Source organism: Nilaparvata lugens, chromosome 3 (assembly GCF_014356525.2).
Source record: "Nilaparvata lugens isolate BPH chromosome 3, ASM1435652v1, whole genome shotgun sequence".
NCBI lineage: Eukaryota > Metazoa > Arthropoda > Insecta > Hemiptera > Delphacidae > Nilaparvata > Nilaparvata lugens.
In genome coordinates, this window is record NC_052506.1 from 79676268 (window position 1) to 79700123 (window position 23856).

The 23856-nt window shown below is 35.3% G+C and overlaps 1 protein-coding gene across 1 annotated transcript in view; it reads left to right on the forward strand.

Moving 5' to 3' along the window:
• The window catches only part of LOC111056664, a 131211-nt gene that overhangs the window by 77735 nt on the left and 29620 nt on the right, over nt 1–23856 (forward strand). Inside the window, exons 7-11 of the mRNA XM_039424744.1 lie at nt 4908–4990; nt 5709–5819; nt 10324–10460; nt 11733–11989; nt 19760–19921. Of these exons, the coding sequence (XP_039280678.1) occupies nt 4908–4990; nt 5709–5819; nt 10324–10460; nt 11733–11989; nt 19760–19921 (750 nt within the window). The remainder of the gene's footprint in view (nt 1–4907; nt 4991–5708; nt 5820–10323; nt 10461–11732; nt 11990–19759; nt 19922–23856) is intronic.

Sequence of the window (23856 nt, forward strand, 5' to 3'; positions counted from 1 at the left end):
CTTATTTCCAATTTTAGGTGAAAATGTTACTGAACATTAATTGTAGAGATTTTCATGCTCAATCTACTCCACTTGATTTTTTTGTTTCAATTGTATCTGAAGCCTGATAATTGAGAATCTATCTGCATTGATGGGGCGGAGCTCCTGAAATTTTTACAGATATGGGACTTGTGGCAGTTAATAGAGCTTATCGATGACTATTTTAGGCATGAATTTGATCAAAATCGTTGGAGCCGTTTCCGAGAAAATCACGAAAAACCCTGTTTTTGACAACATTTTCGCCATTTTAGCCGCCATCTTGAATTGCATTTGATCGAAATTGTTCGTGTCGGATCCTTATAGTGGAAGGACCTTAAGTTCCAAACTTCAAGTCATTCCGTTAATTGGGAGATGAGATATCGTGTACACAGACGCACATACACTCATACACACACACACACACACACGCACACACATACAGACCAATACCCAAAACCCAGTTTTTTGGACTCAGGGGACCTTGAAACGTATAGAAATTAGGAAATTGGGGTACCTTAATTTTTTTCGGAAAGCAATAATTTCCTTACCTATGGTAATAGGGAAAGGAAAGTAAAAGTACTTCACTTTAGATTCAATTGCAGAATAGTTATTTGTGCAACTAGTGCGCAAAGTGACAGTTTGCTGCACCGAAAGAAACGTTTACGCCCGAGCCGTAGGCGAGGGCGGAATGGCTTCTTGAGTGCAGCAGACGAACTTTGCTCACGTATTTCACATTGAACTTTTCCTACAGTTACCATTGAATATGAGAAGTGGTTGATTAAATGATTATGGGTAAAATGATGACTGAAATCCATCAAATGTTTGTGTGTGAGATGCTGTTATTAATAACAACCTTATTTCATTTAAAAATTAATAATCCAATTGAAGTTGAAAATTCTCAGCCAAAATTCTCATTTTTATTCATTCAAGAATCAGAAAAAATACAGATAGAACAAAAAATTCACATTCAACATACACGCCAGCAGCTTGTTGGCTGAACCGAGCTGCAAAATGGCTGAACACAACAAGATGGCTGAACCGATAAGCGCGCGACCTAGCGGGAAGAATCGTACCTAAGTTTGTTTCATCCAGCTAAAAATTACTGAAACACGATTCAGAAATTTAGACTTTTGCTCAAATTACCGAAAAAAATGCTCAATGTAAACTGAGAAATATTTATAAAAATAACATAGAAAACAGAGAATATTTATTGTAGTATTGTTATGTTTTTTATTATTTCTATTTATATGAATATCGAACGGTAATCATTTAACCTCAAAATTCGAATTTTATAATGTATATTTGCTACTTTTCTCATTTCTTGCAGTTGAAATAATAATAATTATTATTGATAATTATTATCAATAGAAAAGAACTATTATTTATTATTAAATGATGAGAATTCGTAAATGATGATTATTTAATTATGATTTAGATGAACATTATTCTTGTTTTGGATTTCTAGATTGGGATTTTATCATAAATGTAGGGTAGCCATTGAAATTATTCTCATCTAAATCTAACCACAGTCATTGTTACCAACTCAATTTTTGTTTTCGTGCACTAATCCTCCATTTAACCCACTAACTATTTTGTTTTGTCATGTTGCAAATCTGGAGTGCAGAAAAGATTTTTCCCGCACTAGAGCGGAAAAGTGAATCTTTGCGTTCTGTAATCAGTGCAGGAATCGTCACTTTTCAAGGTAACTGTAGGAAAAATATAAGTAACAGATGTAAGGTGCAAAGTAATAGATACGTTGGTGTTCGCTACCAGCTATAAGTGGCTTCCATACGACGAGAAGGAGCCACAAATGAGGGCAATGAAACGAAATCAGAGGACAATAGAGTACGGTAGTCGAGAGTTGGAGGTTGAACATTTTTGAGCAGGTAGCGCAGCCACGTCTCCTTTTCATAACCCAGGATTGAAGTAGAATAGAGTTGGTTAATATTCGTATTAATCAATCAATCAATCAATCAAGAATCTTCTTTATTCCACAATAAAGCAAGTACAAAAATGATAAATAAAATGAACTATAAAATACAAAATAATTAAGTACTTAAATTAGGGTTTCATATTGTAATAGTGTGATATTGAGAGGGTATTATTGTAGTTGTTTTTGTGTTTCTTATATTGTTTTTCAGGTTTTTGAACTGAAATGAACTTTGATTTTACTGTTTGTTGAACCCTGCGTTTTTAGTGTGAGAATTGACTCTGTCTTGTTGGAATTTGCCAACTTGTTGCCTAGTTGTCAAAATTAAAGCAATTTTCGTGCATTTTCCAAGTGCAGTTTCAATTTCATGTCGAAAAAGCCACTGTATTTGAAAATTGTACGAGCATTGACCTTTTTGCAGCTTTGGCTTTTCCACTGGAAGTTATGCTCAACGCTCGTGGAGGGGGAACAATTTTCAGTGAAGAGGCCACAGTTGGTATTGAGACGTGAACGGAAAAACATGTAACGGTGTGCGAGCCTCGGTCCTCTGAATGGGCTCATTTCCCATTCAGAGGGACAAGTTGTTTAACTTTCAGTCATCAGTAATTTTTATCTAGTTGAATAGAAAACCAAATTTTATGGAGTTAGTAGGAGTAGAATTAGGAAATTATTTGTGCGTGTGAGTTCAAGTATAGTGAGTTTTATTATAGCGTATGTGAGTGTTTCTGAAGAGTCCAAGTTTGAATATTGTTAAAATGGTGAGTGCCAAACTTTTGTTGTTTTTCTTATTAAGCTCAAAATTTAGTTTCATAGAATGACCGAGGCCCAAATTCAAATGCAGCAAGTTAGCAGGTTCCCAAAATGTATAGATTGAATTAATTGGTATATACCTTTTTTTATGAATCAGTTACTGAGTAACTCTGGAAAATTTGACATGATTTCTATTGATTCGTTAATGAGTTCAATAAACCTGAGGTTAAATTTTAAAAGTATTTTTTTCATTGAAGTTCCTGGCTCGTAGTTACTATAGTTGCTAAAATAGGTGACAATTAGATAATGATGATAATCTGTGCATTTGAATGAACAAATCCACTAAAAGCTCCCAACCATTCAAGGATTCAAATAGAGATTTTATAGCATAATTTTAGCAAATATTAAAGAAAAGAAGAAACAACCCCCCTCCGTTCACATTGGTGGCCAGCGGTGGTATAGTCTGCAAGAATGACTATCGAACCACATGTATTCTTATATATTTCATATTTTGGAAGGTTAACTCAATAGAGACAAATATGTCACCGGTTGCAGAAATGATGTCAGGTGTGGTGTAGGGTTAAAAATACCTCCACCGGTTACAATATTATACATTACGGAATGAGCCTACATGGGCATTGTGGCCTGTGCGTAGACTCGAGACTACAAGAATAGCAAGGGTATCACGTGACGCAAACTCCAATCAAAATTGATCACTGATCGGATTTTTCTCGATAAAGGGAAACATATCTACGTACAGATATATATATATACGCATAATATCTATAATATCTCTATTATATCTATAATATCTACGCACAGGTACGAGCCTAGCAAGCTAAGGGCACCTTGTGTGGGACTGTCTATTCCTGAGTTGGCAGACTAGCCATGTAGCAGGAGTTTGACATTGTCGTGCGTCCCCGGCATAGCCACACCTTCAACACTTGTAAACTTGTTCTATATTTTTGTGAATATCTTGTATGAATTTTTATTGAATGAATTTGATCTGATTTGTTGCATACCCACTGAACCGCCTAGCGTTCCACAAATTGTTGACCGAGCGAAGTGAGGTCTAAGATTCAAGTCAACGGTTTGGCATTTCTCTTAATGTTTAAATGTTTATATGTTGCGCATTTACGGCGAAACGCGGTAATAGATTTTCATGAAATTTGACAGGTATGTTCCTTTTTTAATTACGCGTCGACGTATATACAAGGTTTTTGGGAATTTTGCATTTCAAGGATAATATAAAAGGAAAAAGGAGCCTCCTTCATACGCCAATATTAGAGTAAAAATCAGACTATAGAATTATTCATCATAAATCAGCTGCCAAGTGATTACACAGATGTGTGGAGAAGCCAGTCTATTGCTGTATTTCCATTAAGGTCTATAGTTACAATCAGATACTTGTGGATGAGAATACTGCGTGAGGTCTACTGTTCACAGAACTACTAGTTAAACTTGATTTGCTGTACAAGTATAAGCTTTCATAAATTCGATGTAATAATTATAATTATTTATTCATTTTACTGCAATTTACAAAGAATACAAACATGATAATACATAACTTTCTCAAAGCATAATATAAGACTTTATATAAATTTTCACAGTGCGGCCCTTTTTAGGTTAAACTTGAAATGTTCAATAATCATTTACTTGTGATTGAAATCCATAGAATTGGAACAAATAATAAATACATTTTTAACAAAAATGTTATTTAAAAAATATTATGTGTTTACAAACATTATGGTATGTACTTTGATTATGTTATGTGTTTCATGATTTTGGAAAATAATTAGCCTGTCTGATTGGAAAGTCTTGTATTTGTAGAATTATTTTTTATATATGCCCAGTACATTTCAAATTTGTATCAATTTTTTAACATGATTTTTGAAAATAATTAGCCTGTCTGATTGGAAAGTCTTAGATTTGTAGAATTATTGTTCATATATGCTTAGCACATTCCAAATTTGTATTAATTTTTTGGCAATGATTTAGGTATCTTTGTTTTGATTTGAGCTTGGAGATTTTGTCGCAATTGTGTTCTAATTAGTCCTTTCATAACAATATTATTATTCTATTTGCATAATTTATTCAATGCTTGACAAAATCACAAATCAAGGCAAAACTTTGTCAACTTCTTCAAATACTGCTAGACATGAATAATTTTTGCTACATTTATGATTTTCAAAACTATGTTCTTTTACAGAATCTGTGATACCAATGGTGGGAAATGTATTCAGCTTTGTCCTCACTAAATATCCACCTGAATGGAGATGGGCCTTGATAAAGGTATGCAACAATTTATCATTCATTTTTAAACAAATCATATGTATTTATTCAATATAAATAGTGTATAATAATAATATCGAGTGACCGGGCTGGCTCACTACCTCCGTAAAATTAAATTAAATTCGTATGGCTTTTGTTGGTGGAGAGTCCCTTGTGGGAAGGTCTCACCGCCTGAATATATAATTTAAGCCGTCAATGGGCCTTACGACTGTCATACTTTAGCCGGGACCGACAGTTTAATGTGCCCATCCGATAACACGGGAGTGATTTGGTTAAAAAACTTTTGGTATTGAGAGGGTTTGAACCCGGGATCTCTGTGCTGCTACGCAAGCACTCTATCCACTAGACCACGGATCACTCCACTACCTCCGTAAACAAAGCCGTAGTGCATTCGTGTGACGTCAGCACAGGTAGGGCTCCTACACCAATAAAAATTCGTTGATTTCAGCTGATATCAGCTAGTATTTTATTGGTGTAGGAGCCCTACCTGTGCTGACGTTACACGAATGCACTACGGCTTTGTTTATGGATGTAGAGGCTGGCTCAGGTCTGGTGTCAGGATATGTAGCAACTGATCCATAGTGTATAAAATGTTTACAATAATATATAAAAAACAACAATTCCAGGTTTTCTTTAAAAATTCAGAGTAACGTTTGCTGTGAAACTGTTCAATATCCTTTCTAGTTGATGCATATTAATTCAGAGTTTTCCATTTCAGGTGATTATGTGGCTTTGTGCCATAATCTGTGGCTTACTAGTGGGAAAATATTTTGTACATAATATCCTCTGTGGAAAGATTTTGAGACTGAAAATGTTCCGTGATGAACAGGTAAGTTTTTTTGTACATAAATCTAGAATTACATGAATAAATTTGTTTGTAGAATCACTGTCATAGCAAATCATTCTTCTGCCGTGAATCCTATAGAAGTCTATAATTTCCATGCATCTTTTAAACAAGCAACTTACTTTCAAGTTTTTTTTCAGTAAGATGGTAGTTTTTTTATAGATGCGAGCCATTTTACTCTTGATAGTATTTTTAGCCCATGAATCGCCCGTGTGTTTGGCCAATTTAACCCTTATGAGTAAACTTAGTTAAGAGTTGAAAAGTGTAACTATTTTTTCTCTTATCTACTCACATATTTCACATTTTCCAATAATATTTATCATATTATCGATTGTAATTTTATAGAATTACGTATTTTTTAATGATTGGAGAAATATGTCGATGATTCAATGAGCTTATAAAAGAATTACTTCTAGAAAAATGAGTTTACTATGTTGAATAATTTTTCAGATAGTTTTAATTTTCTTCTGTTAAACGGCTATTTTGTGACTAATAAGGCTAGTTTCACATTCATTCGGTTCGTTTCGTTTTCGGCAAATTCCGATAAGTGTGAAACGGTAATTCGGTTTGAATTCGGTACCGAATAGAAACCGCATAGAACCGAACGCCCACTTGACACTAATAAATTCCATCAGGTTTCAATTCGTTGCTGGCGAGACGCTACTTTCACACACTTTCGGTTCGTTTCGTTTTCGGCAAATTCCGATAAGTGTGAAACGATGATTCGGTTTGAATTCGGTACCGAATAGCAACCGCATAGCACCGAACGCCCCCTCGACACGAATAGGTTTCATCATATTCGAATTCGTTGCTAGAGAAACGGGGAAAAACAAAGTCTTTTACACACGCTTGCCATTTTACTTTCCTTGCCCTATTACCATATGTAAGCAAGATGTGGAAGGCGGGAGAAGCCTCCACCCAATATGTAAGCAAAATGTGCCTTCACTGAATATGTAAGGGTGGGAAAATGAAAAACAAGAAAAGATCGTACAGGTTTTTGATATTTAAAACAAACAATAAATTATTTGTACAAAATTAGAATTATAATTAGAAATAATGAAATAATAATAAACAGATGAATATTTCAAGGGCTACTCGCTTTGCTGCTAGTGAAGATTCATTTGTTGTGGTTATGAAAAATTTAAAACAATGACTCAGTAGTCACCTACCTTTATGAAAATGGCTTCCCAATTTGGCATCCACTGGTTGAAACGCGACGTTAATTATTAATTAAAAAAAAAAAAAAAACTGATCTAATGAAGTGGGTTCAGATCCCTTCCTATTCAATAATACAATTCTCTTTAAACTGCCCGAACTGTGACAGGAAAACTGTATTATAAAACAAGAACAAAATCTATCCCCTTCACCAGAACAGCCGGACTTTACTCACAGTCCTAACGAACGAGCTCACACACCACACAAAAGTAAAATTTTGGGTATTAATATATAACTCAGTCAATGCCAAACATGAAGCCATTTCAAATACATATTTTTATCAGTCGCACAAGCGAGCACGTTTGTTATCAAAAACAAAAGAGAAGCTACAATAATTTTGATAAATGAAATAAACAATCTTTCTGTCGCTGACACAAATTGTTCAAAGACAAAAACACTGTTCATTAAACTTTTCTAAATTAAAACTCTAAAATCCTGATCAATATGAGATAAATATATGATTCATATATATGTCCCATATGACCAGGTGACACATAGGTAAGGAAAGTATTGCTTTCCGAAAAAAATTAAGGTACCCCAATTTCTAAATTTCTGTACGTTTCAAGGTCTGAGTCCAAAAAAGTGGTTTTTGGGTATTGGTCTGTATATGTGTGTGTGTGTGTATGAGTGTATGTGCGTCTGTGTACACGATATCTCATCTCCCAATTAACGGAATGACTTGAAATTTGGAACTTAAGGTCCTTACGATATAAGTATCCGACACGAACAATTTCGATCTGATGCAATTCAAAATGGCGGCTAAAATGGCGAAAATATTCTCAAATACAGGGTTTTTTGCAATTTTCTCGAAAACGGCAAAACGATTTTGATCAAATTCATACCTAAAATAGTCATCGATAAGCTCTATCAACTGCCACAAGTCCCATATCTGTAAAAATTTCAGGAGCTTCGCCCCATCAATGCAGATAGATTCCCAATTATCAGGCTTCAGATACAATTGAAACGAAAAAAATCAAGTGGAGTAGATTGAGCATGAAAATCTCTACAATTAATGTTCAGTAACATTTTCACCTAGAATTGAAAATAAGCTTTAAATTCGAGAAAATGTGATTATTCAATTGCAAATTATTGTTGATTCTATTAAATCATTCACTATGAAGATGTAGCAAACCTCATCTGTGTGTCTCCAGCGTTATTGCCCTGTCACCAGCTGGCTCAAATCTTTGAATAGTAGACTTGAGATGCGCGGGAACACTAGCGTCAGGTGATCAATTTCCATAACGGCAAGGAAAGTTGTGTGAGTGCGCCACACCAGATTTTTTGTTTTCATTTTAAACTGATATCGTGATTATCTGTTTCAAAATTTTCCAAGTCAAAATCATAATGGTCAATTCATTTCTGTTAGTTCACAGGAACATTTCTTTCTCAATGAATAGTTTGCTAAAAAAATATGAAAGATATAAATTGAAACTCAGGGAGAATTATTATTCTTTTATTATTTTTTTTATTTTTCCACGAATATTACATGATTTCATCAATGGAGAGAAGAGATGAAGTTTATATACCATGTGTCAAAACAAAAACAAATTTTCAATTCAAAAAAATCATCTCTCTGAACATCAAAAATTAACAAAATTAAAAAGGAACTATTCAAATCATTCACAATTTTCAATTAATTTTAAAATTTTGTTGTTCAAGAAATAACATGGTATCACAATTTAACACAAGCTGTTATATTCAAATATACAAGTATGAACTGTGAAAATCCAGACACAGCTGTGTTTGAGAAGAAAATACCTAATTGGAACCGTACGAATTAAAACCTGACATGTATGAAAGCCTCATTCGTTTTCGGTAACGAACCGAACCAAAAACGTACCGAACCGAATGAAACCGAAAGCGTGTGAAGCTAGCCTAAGGGTATGATCTAGAAAAATGAGTTTACTATGTTGAATAATTTTTCGGATAGTTTTAATTTTCTTCTGTTAAACGGCTATTTTGTGACTAAGGGTATGATCACATTGGATGCGCATGCGTGTATGAGCAAGTGCACGCGTAATCAGTGTAAAAGTGCTTGCATGATTAGCGCACAGATGAGAATCAAAATCTGGAAAGATTTTCCATTGATTCTACGTTTAGTGTGAGCAGCTACATGCAATTCAAAACGTGTTTCAATGACTCTTTTCAGATTTTTTCTCGGGTCATGTATGATCTGACGTGCACTTGTACCTACCGAGTGATTCAGAAAGGACTTTACAACTTTGAAAATTCATATAAATCTTATTAAACGAGATACAGAGAAGGTTTAGGTGTTGTTTTAAAGGAAAAAAACTTCAAGTTTTTTACCTTAAACTAAAGATTTTTTTTGTGACTTCCGTTGGTTATCCTGCAGACATCCCATCGATAGTCGATTTCTTCCCAGACTCGTACTAGCATTTCAGGTGTATCTTGCTCAAATCCTTGCTCTAAGTTCAGGGAGAATGGCTGGCAAAGGAGGTACATAAACAATATCTTTATGAAACCCCACAAGAAAAATCAAGCGGTGTTAGTCTGGGGAACGAGGGGGCCATGCAATTGGCGCATTACGGCCAATCCACTGATTTGGAAAGCGGTCATATTAAGAAAATCCCGGACGTCAGTCAGATATTGTAGTGGTGCGCCATCTTGCATAAAGAAAACATTTCATTCTCGGTCATCCTCATCGATCTGTGGTATCAAAAATTTTTGCAACATATCAAGGTACACAATGCCGTTTTTCGAATCAAAACACACAGCTAGCACGCTTGGGTCCAGTGAAGGCAGCCATCTTTGACGTAACTGCCGCTAGCGCTTGTGCGGAACAACCAGGCACTAAGCGGACTACGCGAGTCAAAACGTGGAGTGTTCTCCTTTAAAACAACACCAAAACCAGCTCTGTACCTTGTTTAATAAGATTTATATGAATTTTCAAAGTTGTAAAGTCCTTTTTGAATTACCTGGTATTCGCATCCAATGTGATCATACCCTTACCCTTAGTTGTTCAATATGTTTCATACTGTAATTAGTTTTAAATTCTCATTCCTCAGAATAATGATAAAAAACTTTTCTCTATGTGCTTTTTTTCTAATTTGTATTGTTTTGTACTATATTTCATTATTTTCTCATCTCTGAAACTGATGAATGTTGTTATTATCTATTGTATTTCAGGATTACGTTTATTCTAATATGTATTCATTTCTACAAATCAACTACATTGTATTCATTTCTACAATTATGTTAATTTGATTAAAATAACATTATGAGGCAACCTAAGATATATTATATTATTTTGCAGGGATCATGGATTGCAATGTTTCTGACTGTGATCGTTTCACTTTACTTATTTTCCCATGTCTACAACCTGATTCTATTGATATTCTACGATAAGCCATATTACTTCATTGACAGTAGAATGGGTATAACTTATGCTAGGTGAGTATTGTAATGCATGCATTCCCATTCATTAAAATTCTGATGAACTTCTCATTTTATTTTTGAAACTAGTATAGTTTGTAGAGTATTATCAAATTTGTCATTTGTCATTTAAATTTTTTTTTTGAAAAAGATAAGAAAACAAAGACCATTATACAAAGTCTTTGGACGATTAGATTCTATAAGTCCTTCAACATTTATAAGCCGAGAGAGGATACTTGCATATATCATATGAATGGAATCGGTTGGCAGTGTGATGAGTCAAATCTAATTTACCATGTATAATGTAAATCATAGGACATTTAATGAATAAATAGGTAGCGATTGAAGTAAGTGCTTCTCCTTGGCAGTGTGATGAATCAAGCCTAATTTACAGTGTATGATGTAACTTGAATTAAATTCTGACATGTAATACACATGTAGTAACACAGGACATAGCAATTCTTATACGGTAGATGCCATTAGGAACCAGTTGCAACCAGGTGACGGATAGTTTTATTGAAGAGGCAATAATTCAACCTCAACTATTCTTTAATAATAATATCATAGACAAGCAGGTAACCCGTGCTTCACAAGGGTCTAATTAGAAGCTTGGCTTACTGGAATCTTGAAAACTTAAAATAGGCCTATAACCATCCTTGTTTAATTGAGAATCTATATGCAAAAGCTCAAGTTAATCAGTTGAGTAGTTGAGACGTGATGATGCGTCATTTGTGAATTTCCTATCCCGTACGTATATAAGCCAGTTCTTTCTTTTATTATAGTATAGATAATGTAGCTTGAAGTATATCTATCCTCTGACATGTAATTACTGAAATCGGTTGACAGTGAGATGAATCAATCCCAATTTACCATGTATAATGTATCTTGAAGTAAATCCCATAACAAATAATAAATGAAATTGGTTGACAGTGTGATGAATCAAGCCTTATTTCCCGTGTATAATGTAACCTGCAGTAAATCCAATAACGTATAATAGCATATTAACAATTTATTCATCCAAGATACACAATTATTCACTAAAAGTAGGTTATGTTTCTCCACTTCATGAATGAAATGACTGAAATCGGTTGACAGTGTGACGAATTAAGTCTAATGTTTTGTGTACAATGTAACTTGGAGTAAATCCTATGATACATTCACTAAAAGTAGGTTATGCTTCTCCACTTCATGAATGAAATGACTGAAATCGGTTGACAGTGTGACGAATTAATCCTACTATTTCGTGTGCAATGTAAGTTGGAGTAAATCCAACCTGAAATTGGTTTTCAGTGTGATGAAAACGGCAGCCTGCGGCACGTGGCTGGGTGACCTGATCACGGCGCTGATGGTGACCGACGTGATGCTGCAGGACAACCTGTACCCCGAGTGGGCACCCACCTGTCGTCGGCTGTGGCGACGCTCCAACCTGCCCCGCATCCTCATCTTCTGGGTGGTCTCCGTCATCGCCACCGGCATTGTCGTCACCCTCATCCTCAGCGACTACATCTCCTGGGACCGGCTCAACCGCGATTTCATATCCAGCACAGGTGAGCCGCTTCAGAAATATCATGAAAATAGCTATTTATGTATTAAGAGCGTAATGCGTGACTTTATCGCTCGCGCAAAACAGTTATCACGCGACGCGAAGCGGATTTCAGTAATCCTATAATGAGAATTAATACAATTAGTATTATCAGCAAATTTCATATTTATTCACTTAAAAAGTTGTCTTAAATATTGTTTTATTATTCTTATTTGCTATCTTTTTTTCAGTTTTGTGCGCTGTTCTGTTGTTGTAAATTGGATGCGAAATAAAGAATCTTATCTTATCTTATCTTATAAGAAGCATTACGCGCGAATTACATACACATTTTTTTCTACAACTGCCCAAACCTGTTAAATTACTTATATCGTCGGAGTTACAATTACCGACTTTTTAAGTTATGATCTGACCTTTTGGCGAGCTGCTTACCATCAGCCGATCAGCGAGCGTAAAGAAACTCTTCTGTTGTACCTTCAAAATGTTGTACCTTGGTACTAAGTGGAAGGTTAGGAAAAAATCCAATATAGCAAATAAATCTCATTTAATTGAAACAAAAATAGAAAAATAAGATCAAAAACCAATAAAATATGTATTTAACTACATTATTAATTCATAGGCATTTCATAAGTATTAAAATCTACAGGGAACTTCATAACTTCCTTTAGACGCTCAGAGGTTCCTGACGTTATAGGCAAAGGTAACTTACAAATGATATCTCCCTCATCAATTTCAAATTTGGTCTCATCTCTTAATACAAAAGTATTAGCTCCAGTTTTAACTAGATATTGAATCTCATACATGTCAGTTTTTTGTAAAACTTTCGCTATATAATATAAAACTCTCTTTTTACCAGGAACCTTAACCAAAATATAATCATTCTCTTTCACTTCATTACATTCATTGACTGTTTCAAGGTCTACTTCCATCTCTTCATCTAAAACTTCTTTAATTTGTTCTTCAATGGATGCATTATTAAACTCTTCATCACTAGATGGCAAACTAATATCCTCATCCTCTGAACTTGTGTCATATCCAGTTGTTTTAAATTTCTTTTTTAGATTAGGTCTATTCAAGTTTTTCTTAAAACCACGAAACAATCTCTTATTAACTACATCTTTCTTTTTGTCCTTCATTCTTTTTTGCTGTTCAATCAACTTTTTTTCTGGAGTGTCAGTGAGGATTCTTGTTTTTCCTGGCTGTCTTGTGAAGACAGCCAGGAAAATTAAATTTTCCTAAATTTTCTTGTGAAGATGTTGACGGCTGTATGGAGGGGGTTGCAATGTCATCCATTTGTTGTTGATCAATAATCTGCTCACGGTCTGTAACGTTGGAAGAGAGAAACTCATCTTCTGTAAAAATATTTCGATTGAATGGATGTATTCCTGCGACTTCAAATCCCTTTTCTATATTCTCTTTTGTCAATGCTTTTTTGAAAGCATTGCCTACCAATCCAGCTACATCGTATATTTGAATGGGCTTTCCAGGATTGGATAGCATCCAACTATTCATTGCACTGTTATAATAGCCTTTGTATGGCCCAAAAACCGTCCGATCCAATGGCTGCAACTTGTGAGAGGTATGGGGTGGGAATGTTAACAAAACCACACCCTTCTCCTTACATAAATCTAAAGATTGTATGGAGATATGGCTCTCATGGTTATCGAGTATAAGCAGGACTGGCTTCTCTTTTGTAGGCTTCACATGCTCAATAAAGTGCTTCATGTATTCAAAGAATAAGTCTTCATTTGACCATCCACTGGGATTTGCACCTCCAATTGCACCATTTGGAGCTCCTATGAGCATGTGTTGTTTGAAGTACACCCGAGGGAAAATCAGCATGGGAGGTATACTGTTACCAATAGCATTGACACAGGCTATCCTTGTAATGTTTAGTCCTCTTTCCCCTGAAGTGACAGAGCCAACCTGTTTTATCCCTTTTGAACAAAGAATTTTGGGAGGTGCATGAACTGTAGAGTTGCCAGTTTCATCCAAGTTATATATCTCATTTGGTTGAAACTTATGCCTTTCCAGTACAGCTTCTAAGTTGTCAAAAAATGATTTGACATTCTCTTTATTAAAACTAGTTGCCCTTGCAAGACTTGTTGCCTCAGGTTTGCGTAAGCTTAGGCTAGGATGCCGTTTTCGGAAGCCACGCAACCAAAACTCCCCTGCAGATTCAGCTGTAACCCATTCTTTAGGAAGTTTGGTTTTACTATCAGTCTCTTCTGACAAGGCTTTAGCATAATTAAAAGCTAATTTCAGTGTACTTTTCTTTGTTAGACCATAATGTAGTGCAGCAGATTGTTTCAGGTAAGTAACTAACCTCAGTTCTTCTTCATTTGTGAAAACCTTTTTGACCGAATTTTTTTCACTGTTGTACTTAAAAAGAGTCTGTTGTTCCTCTTTTCCAAGAAATGCTTGGTAGTGCCTACTCACAGTAGAATTGCTTAGTCCATACCTTCGAGCAGCTTCATTGATCTTGAGTGTTCCTTTGAGAACATCATTGACAGCAGACTCCAAAGCATGTTGATCTATCTTCTCCCTAGTCTTTCCTTCCTTGCTGCGAGGCATTGATCTAGAAGCAAAGAAAAAACCATCAAAAAATTAGCCTGCTTATAATGCAATTTGATATTATTTTGAATACTCTACATTTACTGACAATACAATAAATCAAAAATTACAGCAATACCAACTTGTTAGATAAATTACTTTTGTAAGTGTATTTCAACAAAATTCCAAAATTTGTTGTACCTTGGGACATCCCAAGGTACAACAATGATGCTGTCCCAAGGTACAACACATTGCATATTATCAGACAAACATGGCTAATAAAATAGTTTTAGGTTAATGGAAAAGACTCATCAACCATACCATTGAAAAGGGAATGTTTTACAGTTAAATAATAAGTTATTATCATCAACACAGAAGCGATAAACAAAATTAGAAAAAAAACCAATGATGCAACAAAAATTTACTCACCTATGACAGTTTTCCAATTTGTAACTCAGCTTCCACAAAACTCAGTAGATAGTCGCCATTTGCTCTGTAGTAACTCCTAGTGACAAGATTAATAACTAATAGAGGTTAGTTTGAACTTTCACCCAAAGATGGCAGAGCAATGGCGTTTGTCCCGAGGTACAACTGTCCCAAGGTACAACACATTCCTATGTAAATTTTTTTTACGCGCAGTTGTAGAAAAATAATATTTTAATATTAAATAAAGAAATATAATTATTCTATTGTTGTTGAACATTACAATAGTTATAGACAACGTCAGAAATTGCAGTTTAGGAAACTTAGGCCCCTATACAGATAATCGGTATAAAGGGGGAAATGTCAGCTGTTCGTTTGAACCCTGTATGAAACACATTATGATAAATGCAAATATATCTTCAAGTAAACGTGGTTTAGCTTTGAACGTAATGTTAGCATATGCCCTTAGTCAAACTATAACTTGAAGGGTTGAAGTAGAAAATATTTATTTATTTATTCGTGGACAGAATCACAAATCATATAAATATGATTAGGAAGGAACAACAGGCTAAAAAACAAATATCAGTCAAAACAACATGCAAGTAAAATATAACACAGAAGAAAGTAAGCTCAAGTACAATGAACAATAGTTAAGAATATTTTGAAATTGAAAAATCTTCCACAGTATAAAATTGATTTCAAATTCAACTACTGTGTAGCTTTTTTGAAGATTTATGATGGAGCTTCTTCTATCCACTCTTGTGCCAATTTATTTAACATTCTCACTCCAACATCACAGCTATTCTGCGATCTAGTCAGCCTACATAAAGCTGAATAAATATACCCCTAGTGTTACTATTCAACACAATATCAGAACAATGCAAAGTTCAATATCGTTAAAATACATGGGTAAACACACTGAACTAGAAATAAAATCTGATAGCATCAGCAACGATTGTCCAGTTTTCAAGTTATACTGAAGATGGGGTCCAGTGCATTTAAATATGTCCGAAATTTACAAAGATGATATAAGTATATTCTAATGCCGCATCTATACAATCGAAAGACCTGGATGTAAAAAGATCAATTTATTTTGCGTATGCCCACTCGCTGTTTCAATATGCGATTGAAGCTTGGGGTGGTGCATATGATTGTCACTTTAATAAAGTCTTCACACTACAAAAGCATCTTATAAGGGCAGCACTGGGTAAACCAAGACGATACCCAAGCAAGAAACTTTTTGAAGAATTAAGCGTTCCCACACTAAGACAGATGTATGTAACTAGGATTGTTTTGCACTTAAATAAGAACAGAAGTAATCTAGAAATTAGAAATATACCGTACCAAACTCGTTTATTAGCATTAAATAATTTCAATATCAACTTAATAAAACTAGTAGTTTGTCGACACCAATTCACCTATCTTTGCAATATATTTTCAAACAAAATTCCGATAAAACTAATTAATTCAAAAATTACTAAAGCACTTATCAAGGAAATAAATGTATGGGTTGAGCAGAATATATATTTTACAATGCCTAAATGTTAATAAATCTATTCATGATTCTTTTGAGTTTTGAATGTCTTTCTATCTTTTGTATTATTTATGAAAATTGATTAAGCACTGGGATGTGCTCACAACTGAAAATTTCATTTTTTATTGTATTCTTCTTCATTAGTTTGCATTTAGAAGATTTAAATGTAGGCTGTATGACTTGTTTTTGGTTATCACCTGTATAATTGGTTTTAACACGAAATTATTCAATTAGGTATATATTTTTTTCCATTTTTCAGTATTGCTATAGGCTACTTCGTACTGTTTGCTTTATGAACTCACAGCTAGCGCACAAGTTTAACTTTGCTGGCTGTGCCAAATCATTTAGATCTATTATAATTTACATTTTTATTATGCATTTTGTATGTATCATTCATGTTTTGTAACTATGTGATTTTGGCGAAATAAACATTCTTATCTTATTATCTTATCTTATATACTCTCGTCAAGTGTGTAAAAATGACGACGAGTGTAAGAGTATGGATGGTTGGCCTTCGCTTGCTATCGCTCCGATTTTTGTCGAGCAAATACGAGTGCCCAGCCGAGCATCCACAAATGGTCACATTGCAGTGTGGATAGCAGGACCCGGAGGTTATATATTAGCCAATGTTAACATAAGGAACATTTTCTCAGTGAAAAATTGTCCAATTGGCAACAAATTTTTTCTAGATCTTTATTGACTCTATTAATTTACAACTTTTGACCCGGTGAATTTGGAAAATATTGCCTAGAATTTGAAAAAACATTTTTTACATAATACGTTTCGCGGTTGAAAAATTATGCTCATTCATGGCTGTAACTTTTATTCAAATCATTTTTCCCTGAAACCCCCGGGTCAAAATGTGTGCATTAATGATATGAGTAGCCTGTGAAAAATTCAGTGGTTTCTGAGAAAATGTTCCAAAAAACTAATTTACGGGAAACAACGAATAACAGTAGAAGTGAACTTACTAACATTAAAACATTCCATATTCATAGTCTGCCTGTCCATCCTCCTGGTCTTCCTGTAGCTTTTCCATTTTTATTTTCTTCTTCCTAGCCTCTCTTTCAAAATCATTTATTTTTCTTTCACTGTCCCGAACATAATGAGTAAGACGTTCAGAAAATTAATCTGAGTTGAATGGAAGAGAATGGTTAGAAAATAAGGGAAATGCAAGTTAATTTATTTTAAAAATATCAAGCGCACAAAAAGGTTAAAACAAATCATTTTTAGGCCTCAAAAACTTTCTAACCCTAAAAATGTCCAACCCAAAACTTTTATCACTCCAATTAAACATTGTATGGTGCAAGGGGGCACAGCCCAACCCCAAATTAAAAAAAAATTAAACCAAAAATAATATATACCAGAAAAACATTGTCAGGGGTGCCGCGGGCGAAGCCCCCTGCTGAGCGCAAAGTGCGAGTTATAAATACTAGGCACAGGAATAATCTTAGATCTCAAAAAAGGTGGTTTCACACAGGTACAAAATTATATGCCTGATTATATATAGTAATTGCTAGAGATCTTTCGGGTATAGTTTTCAAAAACACAGTAAAAAATATTTTTAAGGAAGAATTTTTATGTAAAGTTGTTGATTTTTCAAATCAACTTCCTAGATTTTATAAAAAGGTAAATTTGTTCATTACTCTAAGCATCATACTACTGTATATAACCTTTTTCTATTCTCTGAAGCTTATTAATTTTGTAACTTTTAAATTCTTTATAACTTTAAATTCGTGTAACTTTGAAAGTTCAGCATGTAAAATAAAGATACCAGCATCTCAGCATCTTTCCATCCTCCAATTGAGTTTCGTCAACAAAGGTGGTCAAGTCATATACATTCCAGTACTTGGATGATGGTCCCTTAACATATTTTTAAGTAATGGGAATCCATTACTACTGCATTATGCCTCCTTCATTGACAAATCATGAATTACTTCACAAAGATGATCGTTCTGAAAATCCTTTAAGGATATAAGCCCTATCTACCTTCAAAGTTCATATGCTTTTTTTATGAAGGAAGTTTCCATTATTTGGTTTTCAACAAATCAGAAGTTATAATCATTACAAAATGTATTTTGTCTGGAATCGCAGTAGGATGTGTCCTCAACTGTCGCCTGCTGCAAGCGAGTCTCTAATTTTTGTACAGGCCCGACAGTCGAGACCAGCGACATTCGAGGCCAGCGACGGTAGAGGACTCCTGAAAAAGAGGCCTCAAATGTCGCCTGCGTTAGGCGACAGTTGAGGCCTCTCCAATTTTTGTACAGCCCCGACAGTCGAGACCTACGACGTGAGAGGACTCCTGAAAAAGAGGCCTCAAATGTCGCCTGCGTTAGGCGACAGTTGAGGCCTCTCCAATTTTTGTACACTCCCGACAGTCGAGGCCTACGACCGTAGAGGACTGTAAAACAGTCCTCTACTGTCGCAGCCCTCGAATGTCGTCGGTCTCGACTGTCGCGCCCCCGTTATGAAGTTTTTGAAATGCTGAAATTTTTTAGTTGAATTTATGTGGTACGGAAAATTTCCATTTCTTCAAAAAATTATTCAAAATTTTTACAACATTTGGAATACTATGTGTATAGCATCACTGTAAAGAGGAAATTCTGGAGAATATTATCCATCGAAATGAACGAAAATTTCAACAACAAAAATTCAACAACCTCCTGGAGTGTGGACTAGTTTTCATTCTAACTTGAACTACTCAATAATCTAATGCGTAATTTTTCCCGCTTCTACAACTGTACGATACTGAAAATCATGATTCCATTAAATCGAATTACATTACATTACATAAATATAACTGCACAAAACATCTATGAGAATGTGAAAGTTAACACCACATTGAATGTTTATCCATTCAGAATGTATGATGTATCAAATATAGCGATCAAATCACATCAGAACAATTACTTTTTCATCATAATCTCATTTACCAATACAGAAGGTTGAACCAATGGGTCATATCATCACAAACAATATTCTTATCAATTTAATTAAAAATAGAATAGCTTATTTGTGCTTAGCTTACCAGGTGCTATAGTAGCAATGGAAAAATTATAATCTTATGAGTTTATGGTTTGTGGTTCCATTAGCAATAGAAGAATATGGACATCAGTGGGTTAGTTTAACATTGTCGCAGACAGACAACGAGGTCTTCAGGAATGAAAAATTGTTTATTATTTATTTCAGTTGATTATTGTTCATTACAGATATACAGCGATGATTCACTAAAATTATTTTATAAGCAACTTCCATTGTTTTTCGCAGAACTGACTCGTGCTTTTCTGGCATCGTTCATTCTGGTGATGGACGTCCTGATAATGATGCAGGATTGGGACTTTCCGCATTTCACCACCACCTTACATATCAATTTGCCCGGATTCAGTGTTGCCACTCTCGAATGGAAGTATGCCGAGGTGCATTTGACAGGTCAGTTGATGAAAATTATCATCAAAAGAACAACCATTTAAATTAAAGATAAAGTTCTAGTAATTCAGTGGTTTAAAATATGAAAAATGAATATAGTGAGATTCCTAAACTTGACAGCATTCCTTATGAATAACATCAATAGTTTCAAGTTTCAAGTTTTTATTGGGCCAGTTGAACATAGAAGTTACATATAGCCAAGTCACAATTCACATTAAAGAAACATACAATAAACTGCACAGATACAATACATACAATAGACAATAATAAATAAAATAAAACAGATCAGTAAAAGCAAATTTACAATTAGATCAGATAATTTAGTCGCCTGTACTTGGGTATCAATAGACAAAAAAAGTATTATATTAAATTGACTAGGGTGTTGTGATCAGCAGCAATGAATTCCTCTACTGAGTAAAATTGATTCACAATCAACCAGGATCTAAGTACTTGGAGAAAACGTTTATTCGGCAAGGATCTAACTTGAGTTGGTAGCAAGTTATGGAATTTGTAGCCTATCACAGGATAGCTCGACTTGGACTTTTCAAGTCTGCATCTTGGTATATATATACTCTCACGGTTTCTTGTGAAGTGACTGTGAATGTCATTGCTCTTTGGTAGCCTATCCTGCATCTGATGTATATCCTTCAAACATTGATAGATGAACTCATTAATGACGGATAGAATGCCATTTTTAGAAAAAAGGGGCTTACAGTGATCTAGATAGCCCGCCCCAGAAATCACCCTGACCGCTCTCTTCTGAATTAACAGAACTTTAGAAGTGCTAGATGCATGACCCCACAATTTCAAACCATAACTCATCCTCGAATGAAAAAAAGCAAAATAGGCCTGTCTGACCACCGAAATTGGCAGTTCAGACATCAGCCTTCTCAGTAGATAGACAATGCTGCTGAGACTGGAGCACACCATGTCTATATGAGGTTCCCAGAATAACTTGGCATCAAGAGTGAACCCCAATAATCGGACCGGCTGCAAATACTCACTGACATCAGATAGAGAGAACAGTATACTTTGGGTTTTTGCCTCATTCAGAGACAATCTGTTTAGTGAGAACCAATCACGAGCTTTATCATACAGCTCCATCACATCTGCTTTAGCTTGGGTGACACTCTTATTTGCAGAGAACAAGGAAGTGTCATCCGCATAGAACAGCACATTTCCCGCTAGATAGCAGTGCAAATCATTTATTGCTACAAGAAAGAGTAATGGGCCTAACAATGAGCCCTGTGGCACACCCCGTTTTACCAGAAGAGGAATTGAGCACTGATCATTCCAATGTACAATCTGTTTTCTCTCAGAAAGGTAAGACTCAAACACCCGAATTGCACATTCCTGTAAGCCATAATGCTCCAATTTCTTTAAAAGAACTGTATGAGGAATACAGTCAAATGCTCGTGAGAGATCACATAGCATTGAAAAAGTTGATTTCCGCTCCTCAAAAGAATTGATAATCGATTCTAACAGTGAATCCACAGCCATGACAGTAGATTTTCCCTTCCTGAAACCAAACTGAGAAGGAGCCAGGAGGTCATGCTCCTCAAGGTATTTATACAGTTGTGCAAATATGATTGCCTCAAATATCTTAGCAAAAACAGGAATTATAGAAATTGGTCTGAAACTTGAGGTGTCACAATATGGACCTTTCTTGTAGACTGGAACTGTTCTGGAGATTTTGAGTTGTTCAGGGAAAGTACCGCTAGCTAAACAGTTGTTTATACACAATGCTAATATGGGTGCAATAATAACTATCATCTGCTTGAGCAAATTTGGGGTCATGCCATAAATATCCTTACAATTAGAACTCCTGAAACCTAAAACCGCTTCAATTACATCTTGAGCACATACAGGACTCCAGGTGAATTCAGAAACTATGGCAGGCATGCGAGTAAATTGAATAGGTTCACCGTCATTTGGTATATCATTCACAATCTTCTCAACTGATTCAAGAAAATAATTGTTGAAGTCATCTGCTGTGGCAAATGAGTTGTTGGTCTCTTTTGATGGTGGTCTTATTTTGTTTATAAGGGTCCAGGCAGCTTTTATTTTATTACTAGACTCCATAATGAGTTTTGCATTTGCTTCCAATTTTGTTTCCCTAATTTTATTGCGATACCCATGTCTAAGATTCTTCAATACAATGTTCAGATTAGGGTTTGTTTTACACATGTCACTTACCAACAGAATAAGCTCTCTCAGTTCTTCAAGTTCTGGAGTGAACCAATCGCAACTTGGACGGGTTGGACCACCCCCCAGTCGACCAGCATCCCTCCCCGATGATGAGAAAACCCTTTTAGTCTTCACAGGAAACAAAGAATCAAAAAGTTCCTTAAAACTACAAAAGAAAAACGTAAACCCCTCCCTTGCTGACAACGTTGAAATCTTATTAAACCAGGGCTCAATTCGATCCTGTAGTGAAGCACAAAAAATCTGAAGACAATTCTCATTAAATGATCGATACTGGATAGTTTTGAGTGTTTTACCCCGTCTATAGCAAACCAACCGAGCTCTCAGAAGGATATGTTTGTGGTCTGATATTTGATCCTTGCTAACATTCACAGTGAAACAATCCGGATCTAAGTTTGTTACAACTGAGTCAAGAGCTGAGCATCCTCTTGTTGCCTCACTTATTAAACTTGTCAGCCCAAACCCCTGCAAAACATTCAGAAACACCCTGACATCCCTTGGTGAATAAATTGCATTGAAATTATGGTCAGTTCCAATCAACACATAATGACCCACAGACAGTGCATAAGAAATACAAAGCTCCAACTTATTAAAAAACAGGTTTGCATCCCCTCTAGGAGACCTATACATCGATATCACTATGAGTGATAGCTCAACAATATAAAAACCTGCAAATTCCGCCGAAACTTCCACACCGTAAGTTGACAAGTCAAGTGGTTTAATAGTAAAATTATTCCTATTGTTAAAATATACAGCTACACCGCCCCAAGGTGACTGTCTACAGAAACTGCCAGTAAGTGCCAGCCTATCAATATTTTGGTAGAATGGTAACTCTTGTTCAACCAGCCAATGCTCTATGATACACAATATGTCAACATTCTGTGATTTACATAAGATTTCAAGTTCATTCAATTTGTTTCTTAAACACTGCACATTTATGGAGCATAAATTCAATCGGAATTTTTTATTATTATTTCTAGAAGACTCTAAATAATTAGGGCTTGACTCATTTACATGCATATCAAAACTTAGATCACTCTTAGGGGCGCCAGGTCGAATCCTAAAAAAGGCTGACTCGAGTCAGACAATGATTGCTGACCTCCAGAAACATTCAGACAATCCCTTCCATCCTCAAGCAGAGTGTCCACACTTACATGATTCGCCAGATCGAAACCTAGAAAAGGCTGACTCACATCAGACAGAGAATGCTGATCTCCAAATACATTGTGATGATCCTGCACACCAGGGCACAAGGAACTGCCAACTGCCAAACCATCATCATTTAAACCAGGAGAGACTAAAACACTTGACTGCATTGCCTTGGAAGAAAATGAGGACACTCTTGATGAGGGGTGGCCGATACATCTGCTGTCAACACCCCTTATAATATCATTTATTTTATTAGCAGTAAGTAATTTACCCATTCCATTCAGATGAAGTCCGTGGCTTGTATGGAACCGCCTCTCCAAAGTCCACAATTCTAGTACATGAACCGGATACACATCAGTTAAACGTCTTATGAGTGTATTTATAGCAGCTATAGTTTTATTAATATGTGAGCTTCCAGGTAAATCATAGCGGTAGGGAATAGTGGATATGATTATATTACTCTCTATATATGCTTCAATCACCTCAATTAACCCCTGCATGAATGCTGACTTGCAGATCTCATCAGAGTTACTATTAATACTATTAGTACCGCCCAAAACGACGACCCAATCTTTTTGTTGGCA